This window comes from Nelumbo nucifera, chromosome 4, assembly GCF_055504915.1.
Source record: "Nelumbo nucifera cultivar China Antique chromosome 4, China Antique-T2T, whole genome shotgun sequence".
Classification (NCBI taxonomy): Eukaryota; Viridiplantae; Streptophyta; class Magnoliopsida; order Proteales; family Nelumbonaceae; genus Nelumbo; species Nelumbo nucifera.
Genome location: NC_142652.1, coordinates 27,568,981 through 27,595,218, shown reverse-complemented (window position 1 = coordinate 27,595,218; position 26,238 = coordinate 27,568,981). Strand labels below are relative to the sequence as shown.

Here is a 26,238-nt window from a genome sequence, read left to right as displayed (position 1 = left end):
AATGGTTGTGGCGATGGCCTTTGGAAAGAGAGAGATTGTGGCATGAGGTGGTGGGAAGCATTCATGGGAGGTCAGAGAATGGATGGGATGCTGGTGTATCGAGGCAAGCAACCTAGCAGCACCTTGGAAGGCTATTCACAACACCCTTCCTCAATTCCTCAATTTTATCAGGTATGAAGTTTGTTCTGGCAACTCTGTCCATTTTTGGGAGGATATTTGGGTAGGAGACACACCGTTAAAGGATTTGTTCCCTTCGCTATTTTCTATTTCTTTGTACAAAAAAGAGGTGGTCTCAAAATTTGTCTCACCTTTGGGAACACCCTTAGATCCTACTTGGGATTTTGGGTTTCGTAGAGGTCTTAGGGATGATGAAATTGATTCTCTTTCTACTTTGCTTGGTTGTCTTAATCAGGTTTGTTTGGATCCCTCCAAGCCAGATAAGAGGGTTTGGACTCCTAGACCCAATGGAACCTTCACTTGTGCTTCTTTCTTCACGTCCATTTCTCAACTTTCTACTCACCAACCCTTTCCGTCAAAAGAAATTTGGTGTAGGCCAGTTCCCCCAAAAATTATGGCATTTTGTTGGGAAGTATTCCATGGGAAAGTAAACACTTTAGATAACCTACAAAAGAGAAGACCTTTCCTCTATATTTCTCCTAATTGGTGTATCCTCTGTAGAGCTCACGGTGAGGATTGTTACCATCTATTAATATCTTGTCCCTTTTCTGCAGACTTTTGGGCTTGGCTACTCTCGTTGTTTGGGGGTAGTTGGAGTCTACCAACAGAAGTTCACATGCTCTTCAACCATTCTACCTTTTATTGGCCTACAAAAATAGGGAGAATTATGTGGAGATGTGCTCGTGCTGCTTTGATTTGGACTCTTTGGGAAGAAAGAAATCTTAGAATCTTTCAAGAAAAGGAAAGGAGCAGCCAGGATTTGAAAGACTGTGTGTTGAATAGGGCAATACATTGGTTGAAGACCTTGGAAATCTTTCATCAATTCTCCTTTAATGACCTTTGGAGAAATTGGTCAGCAGTAGCGAGGTGTTCATCTCTAAAGGACAAATCAATTACAAGCTGGTCTCCTCCATCCGAAGTCTCACTAAAGTTGAACTTTGATGGAAGTAGCATGGGTAGTCCCGGTTTGTCCGGAATGGGGGGTGCTTTGAGAAATGCGAAGGGTGAGATTTTGTTGCTTTACTCAGGTCCCTTGGGATTTGGGAACTCCATCAGGGCAGAACTTTTAGCTGCTGTACAAGGGGTGCAATTTGCAAACCAGCTGGGGCTACAACAACTAATAATCGAGGGGGACTCCAAAGTGGTGGTGGGTTGGTTGAAAAATTCTGAAGAGGCTATGTGGTGATACAAGAATGAAATGAAGAAATTCAGTTGGTTGACAAGGAATATGTTGGTCACTGTACAGTGGGTGGGGAGATCAACAAATACTTTGTCAGATATGTTAGCTAAGCAAGGGGTAAATAGGGAAGAATTATTTTGGGCTCAGTTGTGACTCTTGTTTTTCTTTCCTAGTTTACTTGTAAGATTCAAGGAGGGGCTGCAGCTCGCGCCTCTCGCTGGGATGATGTATGAACTCACTCTAAATTTGCCTCTGAATCAATAAATTTATTATTATTCATAAAAAAAAAGGCCATTACCTATTTAAAAAGATGGAAGATAAAAACGGTGGGGAGATTGGTTGCTGACTTATAAGAGAACTAGAGAAGGACCTTTATATATTCATGTAAAATATAATTGTAATTGCACTTTCTTGGTTTGTCGTTGAGATTTTTTTCTTTTTTCTTTTTTCTTTTTTCTTATGAGCATTATTTTCTGTTCGTTCTGTTTCATTTATATTAAAACTCTAAGCATATTGCTTGTTTGCATTGGAGAATGGAGAAAGAAAGTGGATCATGCACATACTAGTCTCTGAACCTAGGCTAGCTAGCAAAGAAAGACATTGTAAACCTAGGAGCACATATTGGAGTGGCTTCTTCTCAGTCGTGTTGTATTAGTTGTAATTAGTAATTACTAGTAGAATCTTCAAGAGTTTGTAATATAGGTTGAAGGATAATTTTCACCAACAATGTTGTGAAAATTTTACCTAGGGTAGTATGAGATGAGGTAACAAGGTTCAACTTCAAGGAGTGGTTCCTTCTCCGTGCTTGACTGGTCCTGGCGGTGAAAGGTTTTTTATGATATAAGTTTTTTAGTTTTGGTGAGAATTGTCACTTTGAGGTTCTGAAAACATTTTATTACAATTGACATTACTAATGATGCATTGATGCTGAGTGGTGCATAATTATATAAAGTGCAAAGAAGAAACAAAACCAAGTTTATGTAACTTTGGATTCTCTCTATGATTTTTGCAAGTCTATAGATGGTGAATGCTCATTAAATCTTCTTTATATTTACAAAAAGATGCACATGGTGTTCATAGTTTCTAAAATTTGGAAACAAGAAAACCCTTTAGGGAAAGTGGCAACATGATGAAGTTTATTTTTTGGTTACATTTATTTGACCATTTATTCAAAGAATTATCATTTGGAATTAGTTTCATTTATAAACTGTGTTTGTTGTGTTTAAGACCCTCCAATCCCTCCCTCGAACCAGGAAAAAAACAGAACAAAAAAGGATTGTGAGAAAAATATTGGTTTTGGAACCCTTGTCCATGTACTCCAATCATATCATATCATACGATCCTTGTCCTATTTCTTTGCAGTCAACCAAATGAATCCATATTTATTCAAAGTTATTCTTTCAAGTATGAACTTCTATTCTTAGCTGTCATTGATTCTGTTTCTCATTAATCTCAGAGCCATAATGGCTGAGTATGCTGGTGCTGTTCTTGGCGTTTTATCTGCAGTACTCTATGGACGGAGGGGCAACATTTGGAAAAAGGTGCACTTGTTGCATATGTTCTACTAATCTAATGTTTTTTAGTTGATGTATTTGCTCATTGTCATTTATGCTAGCATCTGCATGCTAGAAATGCTTGAACAGCCTATTGCTAGTTTTATAACATAAAATTTTGGGAAGAACGAATTCATGGCATTTGGATATGAAAATGCATTTGACATGGTTGAATTGCAAATGCATCCAATTACTGGTTTTTGCATGATTTGTCTCTTTTAATAAATTATTATTATACCTTTTATATGACTTTACTGGTTTCTGCAATGTTTTGAAAATCGTAATCGTATCGTAAATTGTAGGGAAAGTTGAATCGTGAATCGTAAGATTATTTCTATTTTTTACAAACTTGTCAAAAAATTAAATACAGTATTAAACGGCTAAATATTTATAAGAAAGCGACTTTACTCTATTTTTAATCTATATCTACCATATATGTACTTGAAACAATACAATTCAACACTTATACAATAGAAGCCTAAGATGATATAGTCAAGCTGAACTTGAAAATCAAACAAATCTACATACAATCAAGGTTCTAAATATCGATACGCCTGATACGCCAGTAGGGGCGTATTGGGCAGTATCGGTATTGTTTTTTTATTTTTTTTTCAAATCTGGTTCAGGGGGGCCAGTTTAAGGTTCTTCCACCCCCTGAACTGGTCAGAACCCCGATACGCCCTCTGTTGGGGTGTTCGAGGTGCTCCCGATATGATATGTATCGGCCGATACGGGCTGATACGTAACGATTTATTGAACCTTCCATACAATGGCTCTTTAACCTACATATGATAGAAAATAAACTCAATCTCTTGTCTTAAATAATGTAAATAAATAGTTTTCTAGTAAGGACTTTAAAAAAGTCTCCCTTTGGCAAAATTGTATATAAACAAGAAAGAAGTAAACAAAGTAGATAACTAATTCTTAATTGAGTTTATTTGAATCGCAGTGAATTGTAGAAATCATATAGATTGTAAGATTTATGAATCAAATCGTAGGATTCAAAATAAAATTGTAATATTTTTGCAGAAAAGGATTCAGACATAAGATTTGAATCAAAACCCTTGGGATTCATGATTCAAATCGTGAATCGTAGGATTTTGACAACATTGGATTTATGATGTCTATTATTGATCCTTTAGTTTCCATGACACTGACACTAAAAATATATTTATTTTCTCATTAAATTAATTATGGTGGTTAGTGTTGTACCAGGTCGGTGGACTCATTGCAATGATGGCATCATTCTACTTCTTATCTCAAGGGTGGGCTATGGCCACATATTCACCATTCTATATCCTTTGTCTTTTGTGATGCTTAGATATGTAAAGAGATAGCAGATAGGGCCTAGATATCATTTTGTTTTTTAATTTTTGTCCTTGTGGTGGAAACATCATCACTCTCTATATCTGTTAAAACAGCTTGGTGATGATTGTTCATGCCTAGTTTACTGATGAACTTAACCAGAAAATACCTTTTAAAGACAACATTGACACGGAGGCTAAGGCAGAGGAAGTGTTAGGGATGAAGCAAATGATAATTCCTATAATTGCTGGAATTTTATCAGCATTGAGAAGGGTGATCGCAAGACGTGTCTCACTCAAGGTATTGTTATATACTTATGTGGTTCTGCATGCCTGGTACCCAGTATTTCCATTTTAGCTCATTTTACCTGAAGGGTAACATCTAGCAATTAGGTATCTGAAGTATCTGATATAGCCATGGTTTCTTACAGAATCAGCTAAAAAGGCGACTACATGCAATAACTATTACTTCTGCAACATGCTTTCTTTTTCCTTTGGCCATGTGGGACATGATATTAGTAAGCTTATCTCTATAACTTCTACTATTAGATTATAAATTTGTTAGTTAAAACTTAGAGTAGCTATGAGAATCTTCCTTTTATTCAGTTCTTTGTTGGTTGACAATTGGTTGCTTGCCATTTGCTATTTTCTTGGAGTAACTTCAGGGCTCTGCTTCTGGTAGCAGCATAAATTTGCCGTTTTCTACATGGGCTTATTTGAGCACCATTCTTTTCGGAGTTGTCTTAATATTCTATGTTGACAGCGTTGCTGAGGAGAGGTACCTTGCTATGTTTCTCTTACAATTTTCTTTAGCTACTGGCTTTTTGTGAACCTGCTATCATTTTTCTGATTCTACCCCACACTTTAAAAATGAGAAGAGGGGAGAAAGAGAATAGGTGAAAAGAATATTTTTGCATGACCTCTTTACTCAACTGAATTTAATAAAGTCTTCTCAGCCATTTAAGGTCAGTTGCATGAATATCCTGTTTTCCACCATTCCAAAGTCCACACTAATAAAGCAATATCCTCTGTTGAATTATGAATCCTTAGAAAATACAACAATTCAATAGTGCCTCCTTCCAACAATCATCTATTTAGAACTCATTAAGATATAACCAATCAGTAACTGAATGGCTCTTTCAGTGTGATATACAAAACATCAAATCCTTGACTCAAGCATATTGTTGAGCACCTTCACAGTTTTTCCTAGATTGTTTACTTCTCTAGAAAATTGAAGATATAGGGTGCATAAGGTTCAAAATTTTGATATTGTTGTCAACATTTAAGGTTTGCAAATATTGGAAAAGTTGCCAAATTTGGGGAAAGGTTAGGGCCATCCTTTAGGCTATGTTTGGTTTAATGGAAAATAAGACAGAAAAAGAAAGTTGAGGGCTTGACTTTCTGTTTCCTCTTCTTTTCTATCAAACCAAATATAGCCTTAGGATTGATCCTAATAAGTATTTCACAAAATTACACTAAGAGCTTTAGTTCGAATGATGACTAGGAATGGTAAAAGTGGGATGGCTTGAATAATGCTCCTGAAGTTTCTAAAGAAAATTGCCTAGCTGTAAAGATAAAAACAGTTGGTGTACCCGACAAATGGTATGAGTATTTTACTTTGTAATTTATACTAAAATTTTGTTACCTTAAAATTGACAAAATAGTATATTTTAGTTCTTTTATGGACAGTGATAATTAAATCCTCATGATCTATTGCAAAATGCCCTCCCATCCTGTCCAAAAATTGTTATGTTAGTTGTGTTTGGTTTGAGGCTTTGAGCCTGACCCAAGTAAGATCTACTTATGGGCATGCTGTTTGTAAAGGAACTGAAAAAGTGTATCTTATCATGGATTGAATGATGGGACAGGATGCTATTTTAGAAAAAAAATGGCTAAATTCAACAGCCTGTGCCACCAATAGGGCTCTCCCTGCATGACATGTTACTTTGCACAGACTCCTCTTAATAGTACTGGTGCTAGATGCCTTGCCAGTTGAACTAACATGTCATGTAGGGAGAGCTTGTTGACAGCCCAGGTTGTTGAACACGGACAGCCAAAGTTTTCTCTACTGTTTTAAGGTGACTTATGGTGTGACACAACCAACTGCTCAAGGATCTCTTCCCAGCTTTCTACTCCATAGCTTCAAATAGAACATAAATGATGCAAGCTTGGTTCCCATTTGGGAGTACTGTCCTAGTGCAGCATTTTGGCCTTCATAAATTTCAAGGCATGGAAGCCAAAAAGCAATGTTTGGTGGAATTTTTGGAGGGCCAAAATAGTGGCTATCATATGAAGCTTCTTTTTTTAAGCTCTGGGTCAACTTTCTATGTTTTTTCTATTAAGAAATTTTATATAAGTTAAAACCATCCTTATCACTCTTATTTTCATTAAATGTTATTCCTTTTATATGACTATCAATCTATCATTATTTATATTTACAAGAGCACCCAAGTGTTCACCATACATTGCTCGTCTCTTGCAAATTGCTACTACTCAGCTGCTATTATGAAGCAACTCAAATTAAGCTTGAGCCCTTCCAAATTGGCCCATGCTTTGGTGTGGATCAAAATGGTGTGGTTTGACATTGTAGACTGAGAAAAATATAAATGATTGGAAGATTGATGATATGGGCACTTTGTAGGTGATCATGGGCATGACCAAGCCAAGCTTCTAGGCCTACAACTTTAAATACACATATAATATATGTGTATTCCTAGCTGGGCTAGAAACGATCACCCCTATTTTTTTAGTGATGGAGCTCCAATCAAATCATCCATGACCTGATCGTAGAAATGAGGGATATTGGATTTGGGATCCTTCAGAAATCTTCTTGGTTAGCTTTCCTTTAAAAAGATAAAGCTCCAGTTACAAGAGATTTTTTCTAGGCTTGGATGGTAGTGTTAAAAAATGTCTGATTAGAGATAAGCTAGTTGCTTGGTATACAAGTATACCCAACATAGATTGTTCTTGTTAGCTTATTTTCATGATATCTTTGGTGTTGATTGGTGCTTCCTAGCTTCTACTGGAGACAATTGATGGATGGCATTTCAGGAAACTTGGTAAAAAAGAAAGTCAAGGTTTTGAGTGGCCCTCTACATATTTGTATTTGTACTCTTTCCAAAGTGAGCCTTACTACATTTTGGGTGGTATGGAGAGAGGAATGCCGGAATTGTTGACAAGTTTTGGAGTTGTTCTTTGGAGCTCATTGGCCCTCTTTCCTCTTGGTTGTCCATTGACAGTAATGCAAGAGCTGAAGAATCAAATTTGGAAATTTCTAAAATTTTTTTATTTTTGTATATTTGGACAGTATGGGTATTTTTGTCAATTTAACTAGTCCAATGTGGGCCTGGGCTATAACATCTTGTTCCTCTAGTTTAGTATGGCTTGTCTTTCAATTTTCAGTTTATTTTAATTAGTAGATAGAAAGTTATTATGTTTCTTGATGCACAAGACAAGAAGTGGCATTTTTGTAATTATGGTGATCAGTATTCTGGGCCACACAGGCACTCTATAAATAGATGCATTCTCTTCCTTTTGAAGCTAATGAATGAATGGAGATTTCTTTAGAGCTCTCTTGCAAGTTTGCTGTATGGAGTGATTCCTACAAACCCTAGAGTGATTTTAGGACCCCTTGGAGTGATTCCTTGGGATTTCTCTCTCTTTTCTCTTCCTCTACCCTTTCTCCTTTCTGTGTGTGTGTGTGTCTTGTGATAGTTTGTTCCAGCCCTACTGCATCAGTTTGGTATAAGAGCTAATGGTTAGTCACCATGTTCTCACAAAGTGACTGATTCTATAGGCCTAGGTATCATTTAAACAATCTCGTGGGTCTAGAATCAATGATGATAGGTTTTTTGAAGCATGTGAAGTATGGTTGATTTACTTGAGAATTTGGTGGAAGAAAATTGATCTAGTAATGTTGGCTATGGGAGTAAGGTTTTCAACAACGTTAGAAGAGAAAGGGAAGTGCCTAATTTTAAGGGAGGTGAAGAATAAACACATGATATGAGCAAGAGAATTCCCATTCTGGTACTGGAGGTAAAATGGAGAACAGGTTTGTAGAAGCTGCAAAATGGAGGAAAGCGATAAAGGTTGAAGCAAAAGTTTTCATTCTCGAAGAGATAAGGATTAGAGACCAGCAGAGCTTGAAGATTAGGGAGGCAAAGAGAGCCACAATATTGCTGGAAGGTCTTGAAGTGATCAAATGGATGCAGAAGTTTGTTTCAGAAGCAAGTTATAAAAGTAAACAAATAAATTTTACGAAGTTCAACCTTGATGAAAGGAAGAGGTATGAGTTGGAATGCAAAAGGTTGCTACATAACTCTGCAAGAATTCTTTGGGGGAAGAAGAAGCAGGTGGTCTGTTTCCCAGAAAGTAGAAGGGGTAATGGCTGGAAGGTAGTGGCACAGGTACTGAGTGACTTCATTCAGCAGCTGAAAACAAAACAAGTAGAGGATGTAGCAAAGGAAAAGAAAAGGGGAATGCAAAAGAGAGAGGAAGATTCCAGTGACAGAAACTGGTTGATTGCAGAAAAAAGGAAAAAGAAGTTGCAAACTTGCATCAGTAGAAGAGAAGAACTGGGGGAAGAAATTTGTGGTGGAAACTTCAAGTCTACCAAAGGATTGGAGAAGTATTGCACAGGCGATACTCAGAGAGTTAAACCTGCAAAAGCCGATGGTGATTACTCCTTATGCCTCTTGTAAAGCCTTGTTAGATCTGGGTGAAGATGAAGTAGGGATTTCAGCTCTAGTTATTCACTCAAGGCTGGTGGTGCCACAGTCTCGAAATGGTGTCCTCTCTCCAATACCAAAAGTTTTTTGATTGAGGACAATGTAATGGTCAGATTGCTTGGGTTACTTTTCAACCTCCGGAAGGAGGAAGTGTTACAGTCAATAGCTGTAGTCTGTGATGCAAGATTATATGGTGCGTTTGATTGTGATCTCCATTCAGTTGCAGTGTTGTTAAGTGGTGTTAAACCCAGTGGTATTCCAAGGAAGATAGAGGTTGTTTCAAATGGTTTAGTTTACCCTGTTTGGCCTACTACCTCCATTGAAGCTCAGCTATGGAAGGAGGGTAGAAGGGAGGAAGATGAAGGGGCAGAACAGGCTTGGTTGCGTGGTTTGCAAGGCAAACTAGTCTTTACAAGAGAAGTTAAGACAACTGATGTCCCCAAGAAAAAAGAGGATGGTTGAAACACTTGGGGAAAGTCTGCATGGCAGGGTGGGCTGAGGGATGGCAGGTCCTATGTTCAGTTGGTGATAGGGGAATTAATTGGAGACAGGCTTGCTGCAGTTCAAATTTCAAAACAAATTGAACAAAGGTTGGCAAGGTTTCAGGGCTCGAGCCAGTCCTGTGATCCGGCTCAGTCTGGTTCAACGAACCAAGGCCAGTCACACGTTTTTTAATTAAACACATGACTGGCAAGGGGATAGAGGGGTTGGGCCCAGGCCCATCAAGACATAATGGGTCTAGTGAAGTGAATGGGCCGGTTACTATAAATCGAGTGGACCCAGATTTTAAACGCCACGCGCCCTTGAAGTGGGCATGTGATCAAAGGAGCTAGCAAGGGGATAGAGGGGTTGGGCCCAGGCCCATCAAGATCTAATGGGTCTAATAAAGAGAATGGGCTGGTTAATGAAAATCGGGTGGACCCAGAACTTAAAAAATCACGCGCCCTTTTAAGTGGGCACGTGACCAAAGGAGTTGGGGAGATGATGGACCGAAAAGTCAGTCTATCATCGTCTCCCTCGAGCCATTCGCAACCAGTGCTTGCAGGAAGTAGAGTTCGCTGCAGTGGCGCGCCAAATATGAACTGGGCATGGGTCCCAAGCTTGAAGAAAAATGGCGACTCTCCAAAACGGCGCAATCCGAGGTTCAAGAAGCCTCATCCGACGATAGTGGAGAAAGGGTTCTCCATCATTCCGGCAACAGAAAACCAGAATACCACGGATGCTTTTGAGGACGGTGAGACGGAGGAAGCAACTCAGATTCAGAGTCTGAAGGCTCTTCAAGTAAGTCTACAACTGAAGAAAGCCAAACCCCTCAGCGACAATGAGAGCCTACATACCAAGCTGCTTTTTTTAGAAAACGAAGATTCGGTGTTAAAAGATTCAGTTCAAGAAAAGTTCACTCAACCTTCTCCCTTACCTAAGGAAGTGGGGTCTACTGCAGATTTTATAGAGGAGAGGCAAAGGTTACCGTCTCCTAAATTTGCTCCCAGTTTGCTAGAGCAGCTAGGCATTGATAGAAGACCAGAGGAACAGGACATACCTCGGTCACCGAACACAGAGGTATCGATCAGGGGACAACATCTAAAGGCAGATTATAATGCAAGGACTAAAACAATATTTGCTTAACATAACGGGGACCCACAGTCACCTCTTTTGGAAGGAGTAGACGTGACCTTGCCCCTTTGTTTTGCTTCTCGAGATCCATTGGCCTCTTCCTACAACCTGTCAGGTAATATTGTCCATTCGTTTTATGGTACTGATGTGGGTTTTCTGCCTGGAACAGGTACTTTTGCAGCTCAACTTAATTCAACAGCCATGGATGGAAAATATTTAATTGGGGATAAGGAGGGTCAAGGACGAGAAGAAGTGGAAAGGGGAAGGAAATTACAGGAAGAGGAGTTAGAGAAGATCTGGGGTCAGATCTGTAGGTTTTTGGAGGAGTATAAGAGAAAGGAGGAAGAGGTAGGGCAGGGTGGGGTTCAAGAAGTTTCAGTAAAAACAGGGGCTCAAAGTAGCAAAAAAGCTGGGGATGAATCAGTTATGGGAAAGAAGCAGGAGGAGGAACTGGAGAGGATTTGGGGACAAATTTGTGCCCTCTTTGAGGAGTATAGGCAAACAGAGAAATCTGTGGAGGAAAGCCAAGGACTTCCGGAAAGGCAAAATAAAACAAAAGCAGCCTTAAGTAGATTTGGAACAATTAACAGTCGAAGGAAGAAGAAAAGATCAGAGGTGGAAAGGTTGATATTAGATATAGAAGAAAATTTGGAGTTTAGCGGAAGAGGGGAGAGAAGGAAAGCCTCCAAGTAGGGGCCTGACCTCAAGAGGGGACGTCAAATCTTTTATATCCATGAAAATATTCAGTTGGAATGTAAGGGGGCTGAGGAGTTCTAGGAAAAGAAGGCTAATTAAGGACCTCCTTAGAAGGGAAAGGTCGGATATAGTGATGCTACAGGAGACCAAACTAGCTGATATTGATAGAAGTTGGGCAAGAAGTATCTAGAAGTCTGGAGGAATAAACTGGGTGTCAGCACCTTCTTGGGGGGCTTCAGGGGGAATTGTTACTTTTTGGAGAGAGGATGCTGTGGAGGAGCTAGTAGGAAATTTTTCAGTCGTTAAAATTCAGGATGGTAGAGGATGGATTTACTTGGGCACTAACTAATGTGTATGGACCAAGCAATTACCAAGAGAGGAATGATTTTTGGGAATGGATACAAGGGCTTTGGGATGGTCTGTGGTGCTTAGGGGGAGATTTCAATGTAATCCGATTTACGAATGAATCAAATAATCCCCAACAGGTCATCACAACCAGCATGTGGAGATTCATTGATTTTATTAATAACTGTGAATTAAAAGAACTCCCAATGCTGCAAGCCCTCTATACTTGGTCCAACTTTCAGGAGACACCAACCTGCTCCAAATTAGATAGATTCCTCTTCACTGAAAGCTGGGAAAATAAGTGGGCAGACTTGATAACTAGGGCTTTACCGAGAGTCACTTCTGACCGTTGCCCCATTGGCTTAGGACAGGAACCCTTTTGGCAAGGACCCCGACCTTTTAGGTTTGAGAACATGTGGCTGACTCACCCGGACTTCGTGAAGAAGGTTGAGGAATGGTAGAGAGAAGACCTAAGGGGGGTGAAGTGGAAAGGGGTAAGATTCCACAAAAAACTTAAAAGATTGCGAGCACATGTGAAGGAGTGGAATAGGGAGCATTTTGGGAGAATAGAAGAAAGGAAATCCTCTCTGTTGACCCAAATAGAGGAATTGGATGCGAAGGAATCTCAAAGAATCATAAGCTCTCAGGAGAGAGATCGGAGATGGGAACTAAAATGAGAGTTAGATGAAGTTGTTTTAAGAGAAGAAATTTCTTGGAGGTAGAAGTCTAGATGTAAATGGATTAAGGAAGGAGATGGGGATACTAAATTCTTTCATAACCTAGACAATGGAAGAAGAAGGGAAAACCTAGTGTCCAAACTGAAAGTGGATGGAATAGTCTTTGACACCCAAGAGAGGATAGCCAACTGTTTTGTTGAGCACTTCAAATCAATTTTGAGGAGACCCCTAAGACCTAGTGTGGAGTTGGAAGGCGTTACCTGGTAGAGGCTTCCAGAAGAAAGTAGAAGTTGGCTGGAAAGGAATTTTGAGGAGGAAGAAATAAAAAAAAGCCGTCTGGGTTTACAATGGCTTTTTTCTAAGACTGTTGGGACGTATTCAAAGAAGATTTAATCGAGGTCTTTGAGGAATTTGAGGATAACCCAGTTATGAGTCGTGGAATTAATGCTACTTTTTTAGTTTTGATTCCCAAGAAGAAAGAGGCCAAGCATCCAAAGGATTTTAGACCTATTAGTTTGGTGATTAGTGTTTATAAGATTATGGCTAAGGCCTTATCTTTGAGGATAAAAAATGTGCTTCCTTGTCTTATCAGCCAAGCGCAAGGAGCTTTTGTTCAGGGGGGACAAATTGTAGATCAAATTCTAATAGCAAATGAATGTGTAGAGGAGATGAGGAGATCAGGGCGTCAAGGTTTTGTTTGCAAACTTGATCTTGAAAAGGCCTATGACTTGGTGGATTGGGGATTCTTACTACTTGTGCTAAGAAAGTGTGAGTTTGGGGATAAATGGTTCGAATGGGTAAATGGTTGCTTGTCCAATTGCCATTATTCCATCCTAGTCAATGGGGTATTTAATGATTTTTTCCCAGCTAGTAGGGGTCTGAGACAAGGTGATCCTATGTTACCTTCCTTTTCACTTTAGTTACCGATGCTTTCAGTAGACTCCTCTTAGAAGTAGATAGAGCCGGATCTCTAAGAGGGTGGAGAATAGGTAGAGGTAGAGTTTCAGTAACCTATCTTCAATTTGTAGATGACATAATAATCTTTTGTGAAGGTTGTGATTTGATGGAGGTAAGGAATTTGAAGGATGTAATAACTCACTTTGAGAGGTTCTCAAACTTAAAGGTAAATTTTGAGAAGAGCTGTGTTGTGGGAGTTCACTTGAACAGAGAGGAGTTAGAGTCTATAGCAGCCTTGCTAGAATGCACCTGCTCTCAGTGGCCTCTATCCTACCTAGGACTTCCTTTAGGTGCAAATCCAAAGGAAAGTAGGTTCTTGAACCGGGTGGTGGAAAGATTCGAAAAAAGATTGGTAGCTTGGAAGAGAAACTATATCTCCAAGGGGGGTAGAGTTACTTTGATTAAAACAACTTTAGCCAACTTGCCTTTATACTTCTTGTCAGTCTTTAGAATTCCTAAAAAGGAGGCAAAGAGGTTGGAAAAACTAACGAGGGATTTCTTATGGGAACCTAGTGAAGAGAAAAAAGATCACTTGATTAGGTGGGAGGTGGTGTGTCGGAGTAAGGAAGAAGGAGGTCTAGGATTAGGGAACGTGGTGAGCAAGAATGAGGCTCTTTTAGGTAAGTGGCTTTGGAGGTGGCCTCTGGAGAGGGAGAGGTTGTGGCATGAAGTAGTGAAAAGTATCCATGGTTGTTCCGAATCAGGTTGGGATGTGGGAGTATCCCAAAGGGCTTTGCTCACAACACCTTGGAAGGCTATCTCTGGCATTCTCCCTAAGTTCCTCAGTTTTGTAAGGTACGATGCTTGCTCCGGAAACTTCATTCTTTTTTGGGAAGATACTTGGGTGAGCTCTCAACCCCTAAAAGACCATTTCCCTTCTCTCTATTCCATCTCCCTTTTTAAAAGAAACCCATTTCTTGGTTCCTTTCCCCCCAGTTTGCCCTTTGGCCTTAAATTGGGATTTCAGGTTTCAAAGAGGGCTAAGGGATGAAGAATCTCTTTGCGTTTCAGAGCTGTTGTTGCTTCTAGATTTGGTGTGTTTGGACCCCCCCTAACCCATCTAAAAGAGTCTGGTCCTTAACCATGGTTGGCTCGTTCACTTGTGCTTCTTTCTTTAAAGCCCTTTGCTCCAATCCCTTCTCTTAGGTCTTTCCCGTTAAAGAGGTATGGTCAAGACCAATTCCCCTCAAAATAGCTGTGTTCTGTTGGGAGGCCTATTATGGTAAGATCAATACTGTGGAAAACTTGCAAGAGAAGAAACCTTTTATGTGCTTGTCCCCTAATTGGTGCTCTCTGTGTAAATTAAGGGGTGAGGACTGTAACCATTTGCTGATATCATACTCTTTCGCTACCAATATTTGGAATAGGGTTGCTTCTTTATTTGGGTGCAGGTGGAATTTGTCCTCTGAAGTAAAGCTGCTGTTCACTCCAGCTGCCTTAGGGAGATTGACAAAAAGAGGGAAGCTAATGTGGAAATGTATCAGAGCTGCTACGTTGTGGACTGTATGGGAGGAGAGAAATGCAAGAATATTTCAAGAACAGGGAAGAAGTCTTGCTGAAATCAAGTAATGCATATTGACAAGGACTATCTCATGGTTAAAATCTTCACACTTGTTGGCAGATTACTCCTTTGATGACTTAAGGAGAAATTGGGCTGCAGTGGCTGCTACAGTCTCCACCAAGATCAGATCACAAGCTGAATGGATTCCCTCCGGATGGTGTGGTAAAATTGAATTTTGATGGTAGCAGCCAAGGTAATCCAGGGCCATTGGGAATAGGTGGGATTCTGAGAGACAATGACAACAATATGTTGTCTCTATTTTCCGGACCAGTGGGTGAAGGCGATTCAATAAGGGCAGAGCTACTAGCAGCGGTACAAAGTATACAGATGGCTAGTCAAATTGGAGTGACCAATATGCTAGTAGAAGGGGATTCCAATGTAGTAGTAGGCTGTCTAATCAGCCCAGAAACAGCCTGTTGGGGCTACAGGGATCTGTTAAAGAAAATTAAATGGATGACAAGGAATATGACTGTCAGGTTTCAATGGGTTAGAAGATCAGCAAATGCAATGGCTGATTCTTTGGCCAAGCAAGGGGTGCCAAGGGGAGATCTATTTTGGGCTACTTTGTAATTGTGTCTCAGGCCTGGGCAGTTTTGGTGTATATGGTTCAGTCCTAGGGGGGTAACATCTCGTGCCTCCTCCTAGGCTGATTGTACTATTGATATCTGATTTAATAAAACTACTTTCATTCATAAAAAAAAAATAAGGGAGATGGAGACTGGCAGGCATTCTTTGATTGGATTGCTAAACTAGAAGAATATTTCAATTGGCATGATATGTTTGAAAAACAAAGATTTATATTTGCACACATGAAGCTCTTGGGTCATTTTAAAGTATGGTGGAGAACTCTTGAGCAACGACTAGAAAACAGAGGTGAATATCCTATTACCACATGGGCAGAGATGAAGAGGTGTTTGCAAGAAAAGTACATTCCACAATACTTCTATGATGATCTATATGTGGAGTTGACTAATCTCAAGCAAGGTAATGCTATCTGTAGTTCAATATATGCATAAGTTTGAATTATATATTAGACATGGCATTATAGAAAATGAAAGGAACAAATTAATTCATTTCACAAATGGACTCAGGGATGATATCAAGAATGAATTGTCTACAATTCAGATTTATGACTTAGATCATGCCTTTGCATTGGCTCTTAAGATAGAGAAGAAGCAGCTGGTTACAACAAAAAATTTGAAGCCAATGAGAAGAAAGTACAAAGTTGAAGATAAAGAAGATGATTTCTTGCATGTTGATGCCCATTCTAGAGCTAAAGTTGTGAATGGAGAATTTCAACGTATAGAAGTTGTAAAAATTGAAGATCAAAAGGGTGCGGACCAAGAAAAGATTGGAATTGTTGAAGACGAAACTTACAACACCCATGGTCAGCTTGAGGTTAATGATCAAGAAGAGATAGAAGTGGACGAAGTTGAAGAAATTCAGGTACAAGATGCAAATGTGTTGGTTGTAGTAGATGTCAGTAAGGAAGTAAGTTATGACTTTACCTTACAAGTTCAACTGAACCAATACAAGAATTACAAGCTGAGATAGTACAAGTTCCACCAACATCATTAATGGCAGAAGTTTAAGAGTTTGTTGAAGAACCAAGGGTAGCTGAACACATAGAGATGGAGATTTCTCAACTAGAGGTTGAAGGAAACGTTCCAAATGCTGCAGTTGAGATTTTGGATATGAAAATTCATAGTGATAAGCAAGGGGAAGATTCACCACAAGATAGGCTGATTGATAATTCTTGGGATTTTGGATTGAGGAGAGGGTTAAGAGAGTCGGAAATGGAGATGGTGGATGAACTTGCTGCTCTCTTAGGGTTGGTTTTTTTGGATCAATCTTGTTTGGATAGCAGAATTTGGAAACCCTCCACCTCTGGTGTCTTCACTTGTGCTTCTTTTTATATTATCCTTCTCTAGTCCTCTAACCTTGCAGGGAATTTTCCAACAAAGGAGGTTTGGTGTAGTCTTGTTGCTCCAAAAATTCGGGATTTTGTTGGGAGGTTGCACTCCAAAAAATCAATACTCTGGAGGTTGTTGCAAAGAAAAGGCCAAACCTTTGCCTTGCACCCCATATTTGTAGCCTCTGCTTGGGTTTTGGTGAGACAATCACACACCTCTTAATATTTTGTCCTTTTGTGTCTTTTATTTGGTCTTGCTTCTCTTCTCTCTTTGGTTGCAGGTTGACCCCTCCCCCGGATGTGGTAAGCCTTTTTGACCCAAACTTTTACAGGCAAGCAAAGAAGCGGGGTAGAATAATGTGGAGAGCTACAAGAGCAGCTGCTCTTTGGTCAATTTGGGAAGAAAGAAATAATAGGATCTTTAAGAATACTAAAAGATCCAAGGAGGAAATTGTAGAAGGAATAACTATTAAGGTTATTCATTGGTTTAAAACCAGTGAGCTGTTTTAAGGACTTTTCAGCTGATGACATTTACAAAAGATGGAGTGAGGTGGCAAGTACTATATCCCTAAAGCCTGTGGTGCATGAAATGTGGGCCCCGTCAACTTCCCCAAATACAAAGTTGAATGGCAGCTCTATAGGTAATCTGGGCCTGTCGGGTATAGGGGGAGTATTTAGGGATGGGGAAGGAAGAATTATTGCCATGTATTCAGGGCCAATAGGAGAAGGAGATTGTTAAGAGTAGAGGTGATGGCTTTACTTAAAGGTGTAACCGCGTAACGGCGTAAGATATTCCAAACATTTGGGACTACATCAAATGGAGATTGAAGGGGACTCTAAGCTGTTAATGGGGTGGATGCAGTCAGGTTGTTTGGGAGCATGGAAATATAGACAGATGATAAGGGAAATAATGAATATAACGAGGGAGATTGGTCTGTGCTTTAAGTGGACAAAAAGGTCAGCTAATGGGCTAGCGGATACCTTAGCAAAACAAGGGACTGTAAGGGAGAACATGTTTTGGTCAGTGCTGTAATGAGTATGTAACTTGGGTCAACTTCTTAGGAGTTGACAGATGTACCTTATCATAGTTTTAATTTTAACGAAGTTGCCATTTCCAATCAAAAAAGAAAAAAAGCTAATGTTATTGATGATTTAAGAATGAAGGTTATGGAAGGCAGTATTTCAGACATACGTTGCTTCCAAGATTCATTTATATTCATGTGTGTGACATCTACATTAGATTTTGAGAGGATGATTGGTCTGGGTTAGGGAGGCTCTGTGAAATCTGTCCAAGGCTGTACAGATTGGGTCAGAAGGGTGTACCTATTTCTGAAAACCTTTACTTGACTGGGAGATGGAGGAATGTGTGGAGGTGCTGTCCAAATTACAGCCGTTGGAAATGAATCCGTTAGTAGATGATAGCTGGTGGTGGAAGGAATGCAAGGATGGGAAATTTGCAGTCAAGTCAATGTACTCAATTTATCAGAAACATGGTGGAATCTGATCCAGTTCAGGGAGTATGGGGGAAACCTGTGCTCCCAAGAGTGGAAGCCTTTGCTTGGCTGCTAGTCAAGGGGTGTGTTCTGACTCAGGACAACATAAAGAGTCAAGTGGTGTATCATGCATTTGTTCTACAGGTGCAGCTTCATTTCCTCAATATGGTTCTATTTCTTCATGCTGTTTAAGATGGACAGGTGGTCAATATCAGATCAAGCTGAAATCTTTGGACTTTGGCCAAGAGTTCAGGGTAGTTCTAGGGTCAAGCTGATGTGGAGCTGCATTCCATTCATGGTGTGCTGGGAAGTTTGGAAGGAAAGAAATAAAAGAATCTTTGAGAACAAGAAAAAAAGTTGAGAATAGGTGGTGGCTCGAATTAGTTCATCAGTCATAGGTTGGGTGTTAATCCTGCCAGATTTTCAAGGATTAAAGAAAGAAGATTTTGGAGCAGACTTCTGGAGCTCTTTGAATGCTTAATTTTCTGGGTTCTGATATAATTTGTTTTAAGTCTGTTTTTTTTTTTCTGACTGTTTCTTGGGGATGACCTCTTGTCACCATATGAGCTGTAAACTCTTTTCAATAATGATTTTTTTTTTCTTTATTTATCTTAAAAAAATTCTACAGTCCAAGTGTGTTGAAGTAGCTATGGGAATTACTACTCCTTTTTTCATTGAGGTACATCAACTTTTCACCCTCAAGTTCTTCAAAACTCGAGGACGGGCTTTTTTGAACCAGGGGAGAATAATGCAGGAGCTGAAGAATCAAATTTGGAATTTTCTGTATTTTTGTATATTTGGACAGTATGGGTATTTTTGTCATTTTAACTAGTCCCGTGTTAGCCTGGGCTATAGCATCTTGTTCCTCTAGTTTAGTAGGGCTTGCCTTTCAACTTTCAGTTTATTTGCATTAGTAGATAGAAAGTTATTTTGTTTCTTGAAACACAAGACAAGGAGTGACGTTTTTGTAATTATGGTGAACAGTATTCCGGGCCACACAGGCACTCTATAAATAGATGTATTCTCTTCCTCATGAAGCTAATGAATGAATTTCTTTAGAGCTCTCTTGCAAGTTTGCTGTATGGTGTGATTCCTACAAACCCTAGAGTGATTCTAGGACCCCTTGGAGTGATTCCTTGGGATTTCTCTCTCTCTCTTTTCTCTTCCTCTACCCTTTCTCCTTTCTCTCTCTTCCTGTCTTGTGATAGTTTGTTCCAGCACTACTGCATCACAAGGAATCCAGTGATTCCCTCTATCTTTATTTAACTCATTACATGTGAATCATACATTATGTTTTATTTTATTTTATGGGCACTGACTGTTGGGTTCCCACTATATAGCAGCTTGTTGTGCAGGGACACTTCTGTATATAGTTTTGATGGGTTAATGCATTTATTGTTTCAACAACAATACTAATTATATTTATGGATTCAGTTTGGGCTTAGCTGATCTGTGATATGAACTCTCATTTCTGATATTGTTTGCATTGAGAGACTGTATATTCTTTCAGATACCTATTTCTTCTTCATGACTAGATTATTCTGATCTTTAGTTCATTTTTCACATAATTTAATTTAATATAGCTTCTCTGAGGAGATCTTATTAGGGGCACATGATGGTTGATGTAATTTATGCCCCTTTGCAGATTGCATATGGTCTTCTCATCTCCAAGGCACTTAATGGTAGCTGGAGGATGCATCATCATCATGGAGATTGTGTACAAAATGGATTTTTCATTACTGGGATTCCTAATTTGCTCTATAATTTTGGGATTTGGTATGTGCTGTCTTGTTTGTGCTTAAAAGCTTTATTTTTTGATCAGTAAGTGTGAATATCATTAATAATAGAAAGTTAAAAAATACAACACTATTATTGACTGATACAGTTACATTCACACTAATACTTATATATGACAGTTACGAATTTGCACCTTACCTTGGCATTCTCCAACCTAACTCATCCTTGTTTACGCTCATCCTAGCTAGAGTATGTGCTAAACTGACAGCAGACCTTGGTTTCCAAGTGAGAAATTCTGATTGAAAGATAACACAAGTACTCATCTAACCTGATATCTTAAACCCTAAGGTCCTTTAAAACTTGATTGCAGCCATCTTAACCCCATGTGGCATTCACCTTCAACCACATGTCCATTCCATCCAATGCCATATACCAACTTCTTCTGGTCTTCCCTTGTAAGAGGGCTAACAGATGAGCTATCTCAGAGTAACCAAGCCCATCTGGCCCAATAACTAATTAAAATGCTTCTTTCATGGCCTCTAATAACCCCTCCCTCAAGTGGAACTCTCATCAAAATTTACAACCTGAAACTCTTATGCTCATTTGAAATAGTCACCAAATGAATAGTAAACAAAGAAAGTGGAGGTGAGTAAAACACTGGGTCTATTCTTTTTTTTTTTTGGGGGGGGGGTGAAGAATTTGTAAGGAAGGTGTTTTAGAGGACTCGAAGAGAAAGGTCAGGAAAAAGATAAGTTGAATAATGATGTGGCTTTAGAGAAACGGAATCCTTCTGCAAGTGGAAGGGTGTGCTGGGTTTCAGTTTATGCAAAGGCTGAGGATGATCAAAAATAAGTTGAAGATTTGGAATGTTCAGGTTTTTGGAAGAGTTGGGTAAAAAAAGATGGAAATGTTAAAACAGGTGGAGGGGGTGGGTAGGATCAAAAGAGAGGAGGGAAGGGGATTGCAAGAGGAAGAGAGAAGGAAAAGAATGGGCTTAAGGGCTGAGTTAAAAATGATTTTAAGAAGGGAGGAAATCTGTTGGCAACAAAAATCGAGATGTAAATGGTTGAGGGAAGGGGGATGGGATGGAAAGAGCAAGTACTTTCATTTTTTAGCAAATGAGAGAAGAAAGAGTGGTGATAAAGCACCAGGTCCTGATGAATTTGCGCTAATCTTTTACCAAGAATGCTGGGAGACCATAAAGGACTTGTGGAAAGCGTTTAATGAGTTTTTTGAAAGAGGGAAAGTGGGGAGAGGAATGAATTCCACTTATGTTTCCTTAATTCCTAAATGTGCAGGGGCTGTCTCCACCAATGATATTAGGCCTACAAGTCTCACTACAAGTTTGTACAAAATCTTGGCAAAAGTTATGTTGGTTAGATTGAACGAGGTGTTGCATTATGTGATTTCAAGTGAACAAGGGGCTTTTGTCAAAAACACACAAATTCTTGATCAAATCCTTATAGCGAATGAGGCTGTAGAGGAGTTTAGGAAGGAAAGGAAAAAAGGATTTGTTTTAAATTGGACTTGGAGAAAGTCTATGACCATGTGGATTGGGATCTTGCAGTGGGTGATGGAACAAATGGACATTGGGAATAGATGGATAAAATGGATAATGGGATGTTTAAAAGTCACTCATTTCTCAATTCTGATCATTGGTGCCCCACAGGACTTCTTTGAGGCAACTAGGGGAATTCAACAAGGAGATCTGTTGTCCCCTATGTTATTTCTCTTGGTGGCTGAGGTCATGAGCAAATTGTTGAAAAGAGCTGATGAGAAGGGGTTATTTTGGGGTTTTATAGTGGGTAGACAAGGACAGGTGGTATTGCATTTGTAATTTACAGATGATACCTTGATCTTAGGGGAATTTAAGGGTTTCCAGGATTTGAGAGCTTTGAGGTGTATTTTGAGGTTAGTGGAAGTGGTAACTGGGTTGGAGGTTAGTGTAATTTGGAGGGATTTGTGGTGGAGACATGGAGTGTGCCAGAATCTTGGGTTGTGGGGTTAAGGAGTGGCCTTTAAAATATTTAGTACTATCTTTGGGGGAAATCCCTATGTTGCTAGGGTTTTGGGATGGGTGATAGAGGGTTTGGACTCTATGTGTAAATGACAGTTACACTTGTTCATCTTTTATTAAAGTCCTTGGTAACCAAGTTGACAACCTTCCTTTCCCAGCTAAAGAATTATGTTCCAGCCCAATTCCCCCCAAAGTAAAGGTTTTTTGTTGGGAGGCTGCAAAGCAAATCTTAAACACCTGTAGCAGACTCCAAAGGAAGTGTAAAAATTGGACTCTTTCTCATCATGCTTGTGTTCTTTGCTAGAACGACGGGGAAAGCACCGATCATGTTTTTTTAAAGTCCTTGTTAACCAAGTTGACAACCTTCCTTTCCCAGCTAAAGAATTATGTTCCAGCCTAATTTCCTCAAAGTAAAGGTTTTTTGTTGGGAGGCTGCAAAGCAAATCTTAAACACCTGTTGCAGACTCCAAAGGAAGTGTAAAAATTGGACTCTTCCTCCTCATGTTTGTGTTCTTTGCTAGAAAGACAGGGAAAGCGCCAATTATCTGTTTTTCAGTGCTCTTATGCATCTCAGATTTGGCAACTTTTTTCTCTTTGGTGGGTAAAGAGTGGACAGCTCCTTCAGAGGTGGTGGATCTATTTAAGCCACAGGTTATGAGATATTCTAGACCAAGACAGAAAATCTTGTGGCAGTGCATGAGAGGGGCAGTGTTGTGGGGTTTATGGAGTAAAAGAAATAACAGAATATTTGAAGAAATTACAAAGAAGTGGAGGAGCTGATCGGACTTACAACACTAAGGGTTGCACATTGGGCTCAAGTTAAGAAAGAGTTCAGTGGAGTAAGCCTAAATAATTTACTAAGAGGGTGGAATATTTTTGCAGGTTTTAATAATAGGGTACTGGTACCACAAAGAGTGGTCAATGGACTTCACCAGGAGATGGAAGTTGTAAACTAAACTTTGATGGGTGCTGTTTTGGAAACCCCGGGAGCTCAGGAGTGGGAGGAGTGGTTAGAGATTCTGCTGACAATGTAATTCTTAGCCATCCAGGGCCAATTGGGTATGGAAATTCTCTAAGGACAGAGCTGTTGGATTTAGGGTCCATTTGGTTCGCAGTAGGAATCGGAATCAAATCCTTCGGAATCGGAATTGGAATCAAACTCCTTTGGAATCGGAATGGTCTATTCCCATAGTCTATTTGGTTCAGATAGGAATAGGAATGGAAAGTAGAATCAACCAGAATGGGATTTCATTCCCAAGGGAGGGGGAGGGAATGGCCATTCCCTCAAATGGGTGAGTGCCACTCCACCAGGAATGGAATTCTGATTCCGCTCAACCAAACAGTTGGAATCAGAATGACCCATTCCGATTCTGCTTCCAGACCTCTATTCCCACAAACCAAATAGGCCCTTAATTCAGGGCCTGAAACCGATAGTTGAGCAAGGGTTATTGAATATAGTGGTCAAGGGGGATTATGAAACAATTATTTTGTTGATGCAATCTTAAGAATTAATACCTCGGCAATTTAAACAGTTGGTGACAACTTATTTTGTTGTTTAAACAATTATTTTGTTGATTGGCTCATTCCTTTGGTGCCAACTTAAACATCTCATTCATTTGGGTATCCAGGAGGCCTGGAGTGCAATTAGGCTAGCTGACACCCTGGCAAGATTGGGGGTAGGAAAAGATAGTTTGGATTGGGATTGCCCAAGATCAGGCTGTAATTTGTAGAAGGAATTTCTTTTGCTGTTTTGGTCCGTTTTTGGCTTGTTCTAAGGTTGTTATTGTCCACCTACTCTGGTTCTAAGCAGTGTGATTTTAGCTTTTTAATGAAATTCTATTTGGTGGTTATCAACAAAAAGAAGAAAATGACTGGTAAATCCCAGTAGAAGAAATAGAAGCATGGGTGACAAGAAGTTGGAGAGCAGTGGGAGGGGTGAGAGTCAAAAAACTAATTGAAGACTTGTTTTGGAATGGTAGAATACTGATATGTTTCATTCTATTGCCAATGGGCATATTTATACAGTAAGCTGCTGCAATAAATAGAAAGAAAGAAAAATAGAAAGAAGAAAAAATAGAAAGAAGAGAAAATAGAAAGAAAGAAATAGAAAGAAAAAACTTTCTAAATCAATCCTTCCACAATCCTAGGAATATATACAATTCTATTTTCAGATCTGAACCAATAACCCCACGTTTTCTAACACTCCCCCTCAAGCTTGTGAATAGAGATCCTCCATTCCCAGCTTGGCTATAATTCTCCGAAAGTCTGTACTATTGAGCCCTTTAGTAAGTACATCGGCCAGTTGTCCTTTTGTAGACACATAGGGAGTGCAAATCAACTTGCTGTCCAGATCTGAACCAATTCTAAATCAATCCTTCCACAATCCTAGGAATATATACAATTCTATTTTCAGATCTGAACCAATAACCCCACGTTTTCCAACACTCCCCCTCAAGCTGGTGAATAGAGATCCTCCATTCCCAGCTTGGCTATAATTCTCCGAAAGTCTGTACTATTGAGCCCTTTAGTAAGTACATCGGCTAGTTGTCCTTTTGTAGACACATAGGGAGTGCAAATCAACTTGCTGTCCAGTTTCTCTTTTATCAAGTGTCGGTCAATTTCGATGTGCTTCGTCCTGTCATGTTGAACAGGATTGTGAGCAATATTGATGGCTGACTTGTTGTCACAGTATAGTTTCATAGGTTCTTCTCGTGGAATCTTCAGGTCTTCTAAAATTATCTTCAACCAGAGTAATTCACACACTCCTTGTGCCATAGCCCTGAATTCTGCCTCTGCACTTGACCGAGCCACTACATTTTGCTTCTTACTCCTCCAAGTGACTAAGTTTCCTCCTAAGAAGGTACAGTAACCAGAAGTGGACCATCTATCTACTGGAGATCCTGCATAATCGGCATCTGTATATGCTTCAAGAGTCAATCCTCCATTTCTTTTGAATAAAATTCCTTTTCCTGGATTGGCTTTCAAATAGTGCAGAATTTGATGAGCAGCCTGCAGATGAACTTCTTTAGGATTATGCATAAACTGACTTATTACACTTACAACATATGCAATATCCGGTCGTGTATGTGCAAGATAAATGAGTTTTCCAACTAGTCTTTGGAACATCTCCTTGTCTACACTTGCATTCTCGTGGGTTTCTCCAAGTTTATGATTGGGATCTATAGGCGTGGAAGCTGGTTTACATGCCATATTTCCTGTTTCTCTCAAAAGATCAACAACATACTTTTGTTGAGAGATAAAGATGCCTTGTTTAGATGTGCAACTTCAATTCCGAGAAAATACTTTAGTCTCCCCAAGTCTTTTATCTCAAATTCTCTGGCAAGGCAGTTTTTCAATGCTTCCTTCTCCTTTTTATCATTCCCAGTAACAATTATATCATCCACATAGACTAATAGTGCAGTAACTCCCCCTGAGGTGTGTGTTTGATAAACAATGTGTGGTCACCTTGACTTTGCTTGTAACCTGTACTCAGCATTACCTTCGTAAACCTTCCAAACCATGCTCTCGGAGATTGTTTGAGACCGTATAGTGCTTTCTTCAACCGAAAAACTTTGTTCCCTTTAATGCCTTCTCCAAAACCCGGTGGAATGTCCATGTATATCTCTTCTTCTAGATCACCATGGAGAAACGCATTTTTTACATCAAACTGTTGCAAATCCCAATTATAGTTAGCAGCCAACGACAGTAACACCCTTACTGTATTCATTTTAGCTACTGGGGCAAAAGTCTCCTGATAATCTACCCCATAAGTCTGTGTATATCCCTTGGCTACCAGGCGTGCTTTGTACCTTTCTAATGACCCATCAGATTTGTACTTAATTGTGAACACCCATTTACAACCTACCGTCTTCTTGGTTCTTGGTAGATCCACAACTTCCCATGTGTTGTTTTTTTCTAATGCCTCCATTTCCACTCTCATGGCTTTTCTCCACTCCTTATTAGAAAGTGCCTCGGCTAGAGTATTAGGAATTAGAATGGTGTTAAGGCTGGCTAGAAAAATTTTATGGGATTTAGAGAATCTTTGGAATGATACATATTTGGCTAAAGGGTACAATGGGCGTTTGGTACATTCTCTGGTTCCTTTTCTCAGTGCAATAGGTAGGTCATACTCATACTCAGACTGTGAAGGTGTAGGTTCAGGATCTAAGCATCCCTCAGTTCTAGGATTAGGAGTTGAATCTTGGACTTGCACAGGTTGAGGATCTGGATTTTTCCTCCTAGAGTAAACCTACATATATCTCACATTATCATGCACATCATTCGTGGG

At 39.6% G+C, this 26,238-nt stretch overlaps 1 protein-coding gene across 1 annotated transcript in view; it reads left to right on the top strand.

Moving 5' to 3' along the window:
* LOC104602927 (zinc transporter) overlaps nucleotides 1-26,238 on the top strand; it is a 54,676-nt gene that overhangs the window by 8,147 nt on the left and 20,291 nt on the right. Inside the window, exons 4-9 of the mRNA XM_010266800.3 lie at nucleotides 2,814-2,898; nucleotides 4,126-4,204; nucleotides 4,385-4,515; nucleotides 4,646-4,732; nucleotides 4,880-4,992; nucleotides 19,842-19,972. Coding sequence (XP_010265102.1) covers nucleotides 2,814-2,898; nucleotides 4,126-4,204; nucleotides 4,385-4,515; nucleotides 4,646-4,732; nucleotides 4,880-4,992; nucleotides 19,842-19,972 — 626 coding nt within the window. The remainder of the gene's footprint in view (nucleotides 1-2,813; nucleotides 2,899-4,125; nucleotides 4,205-4,384; nucleotides 4,516-4,645; nucleotides 4,733-4,879; nucleotides 4,993-19,841; nucleotides 19,973-26,238) is intronic.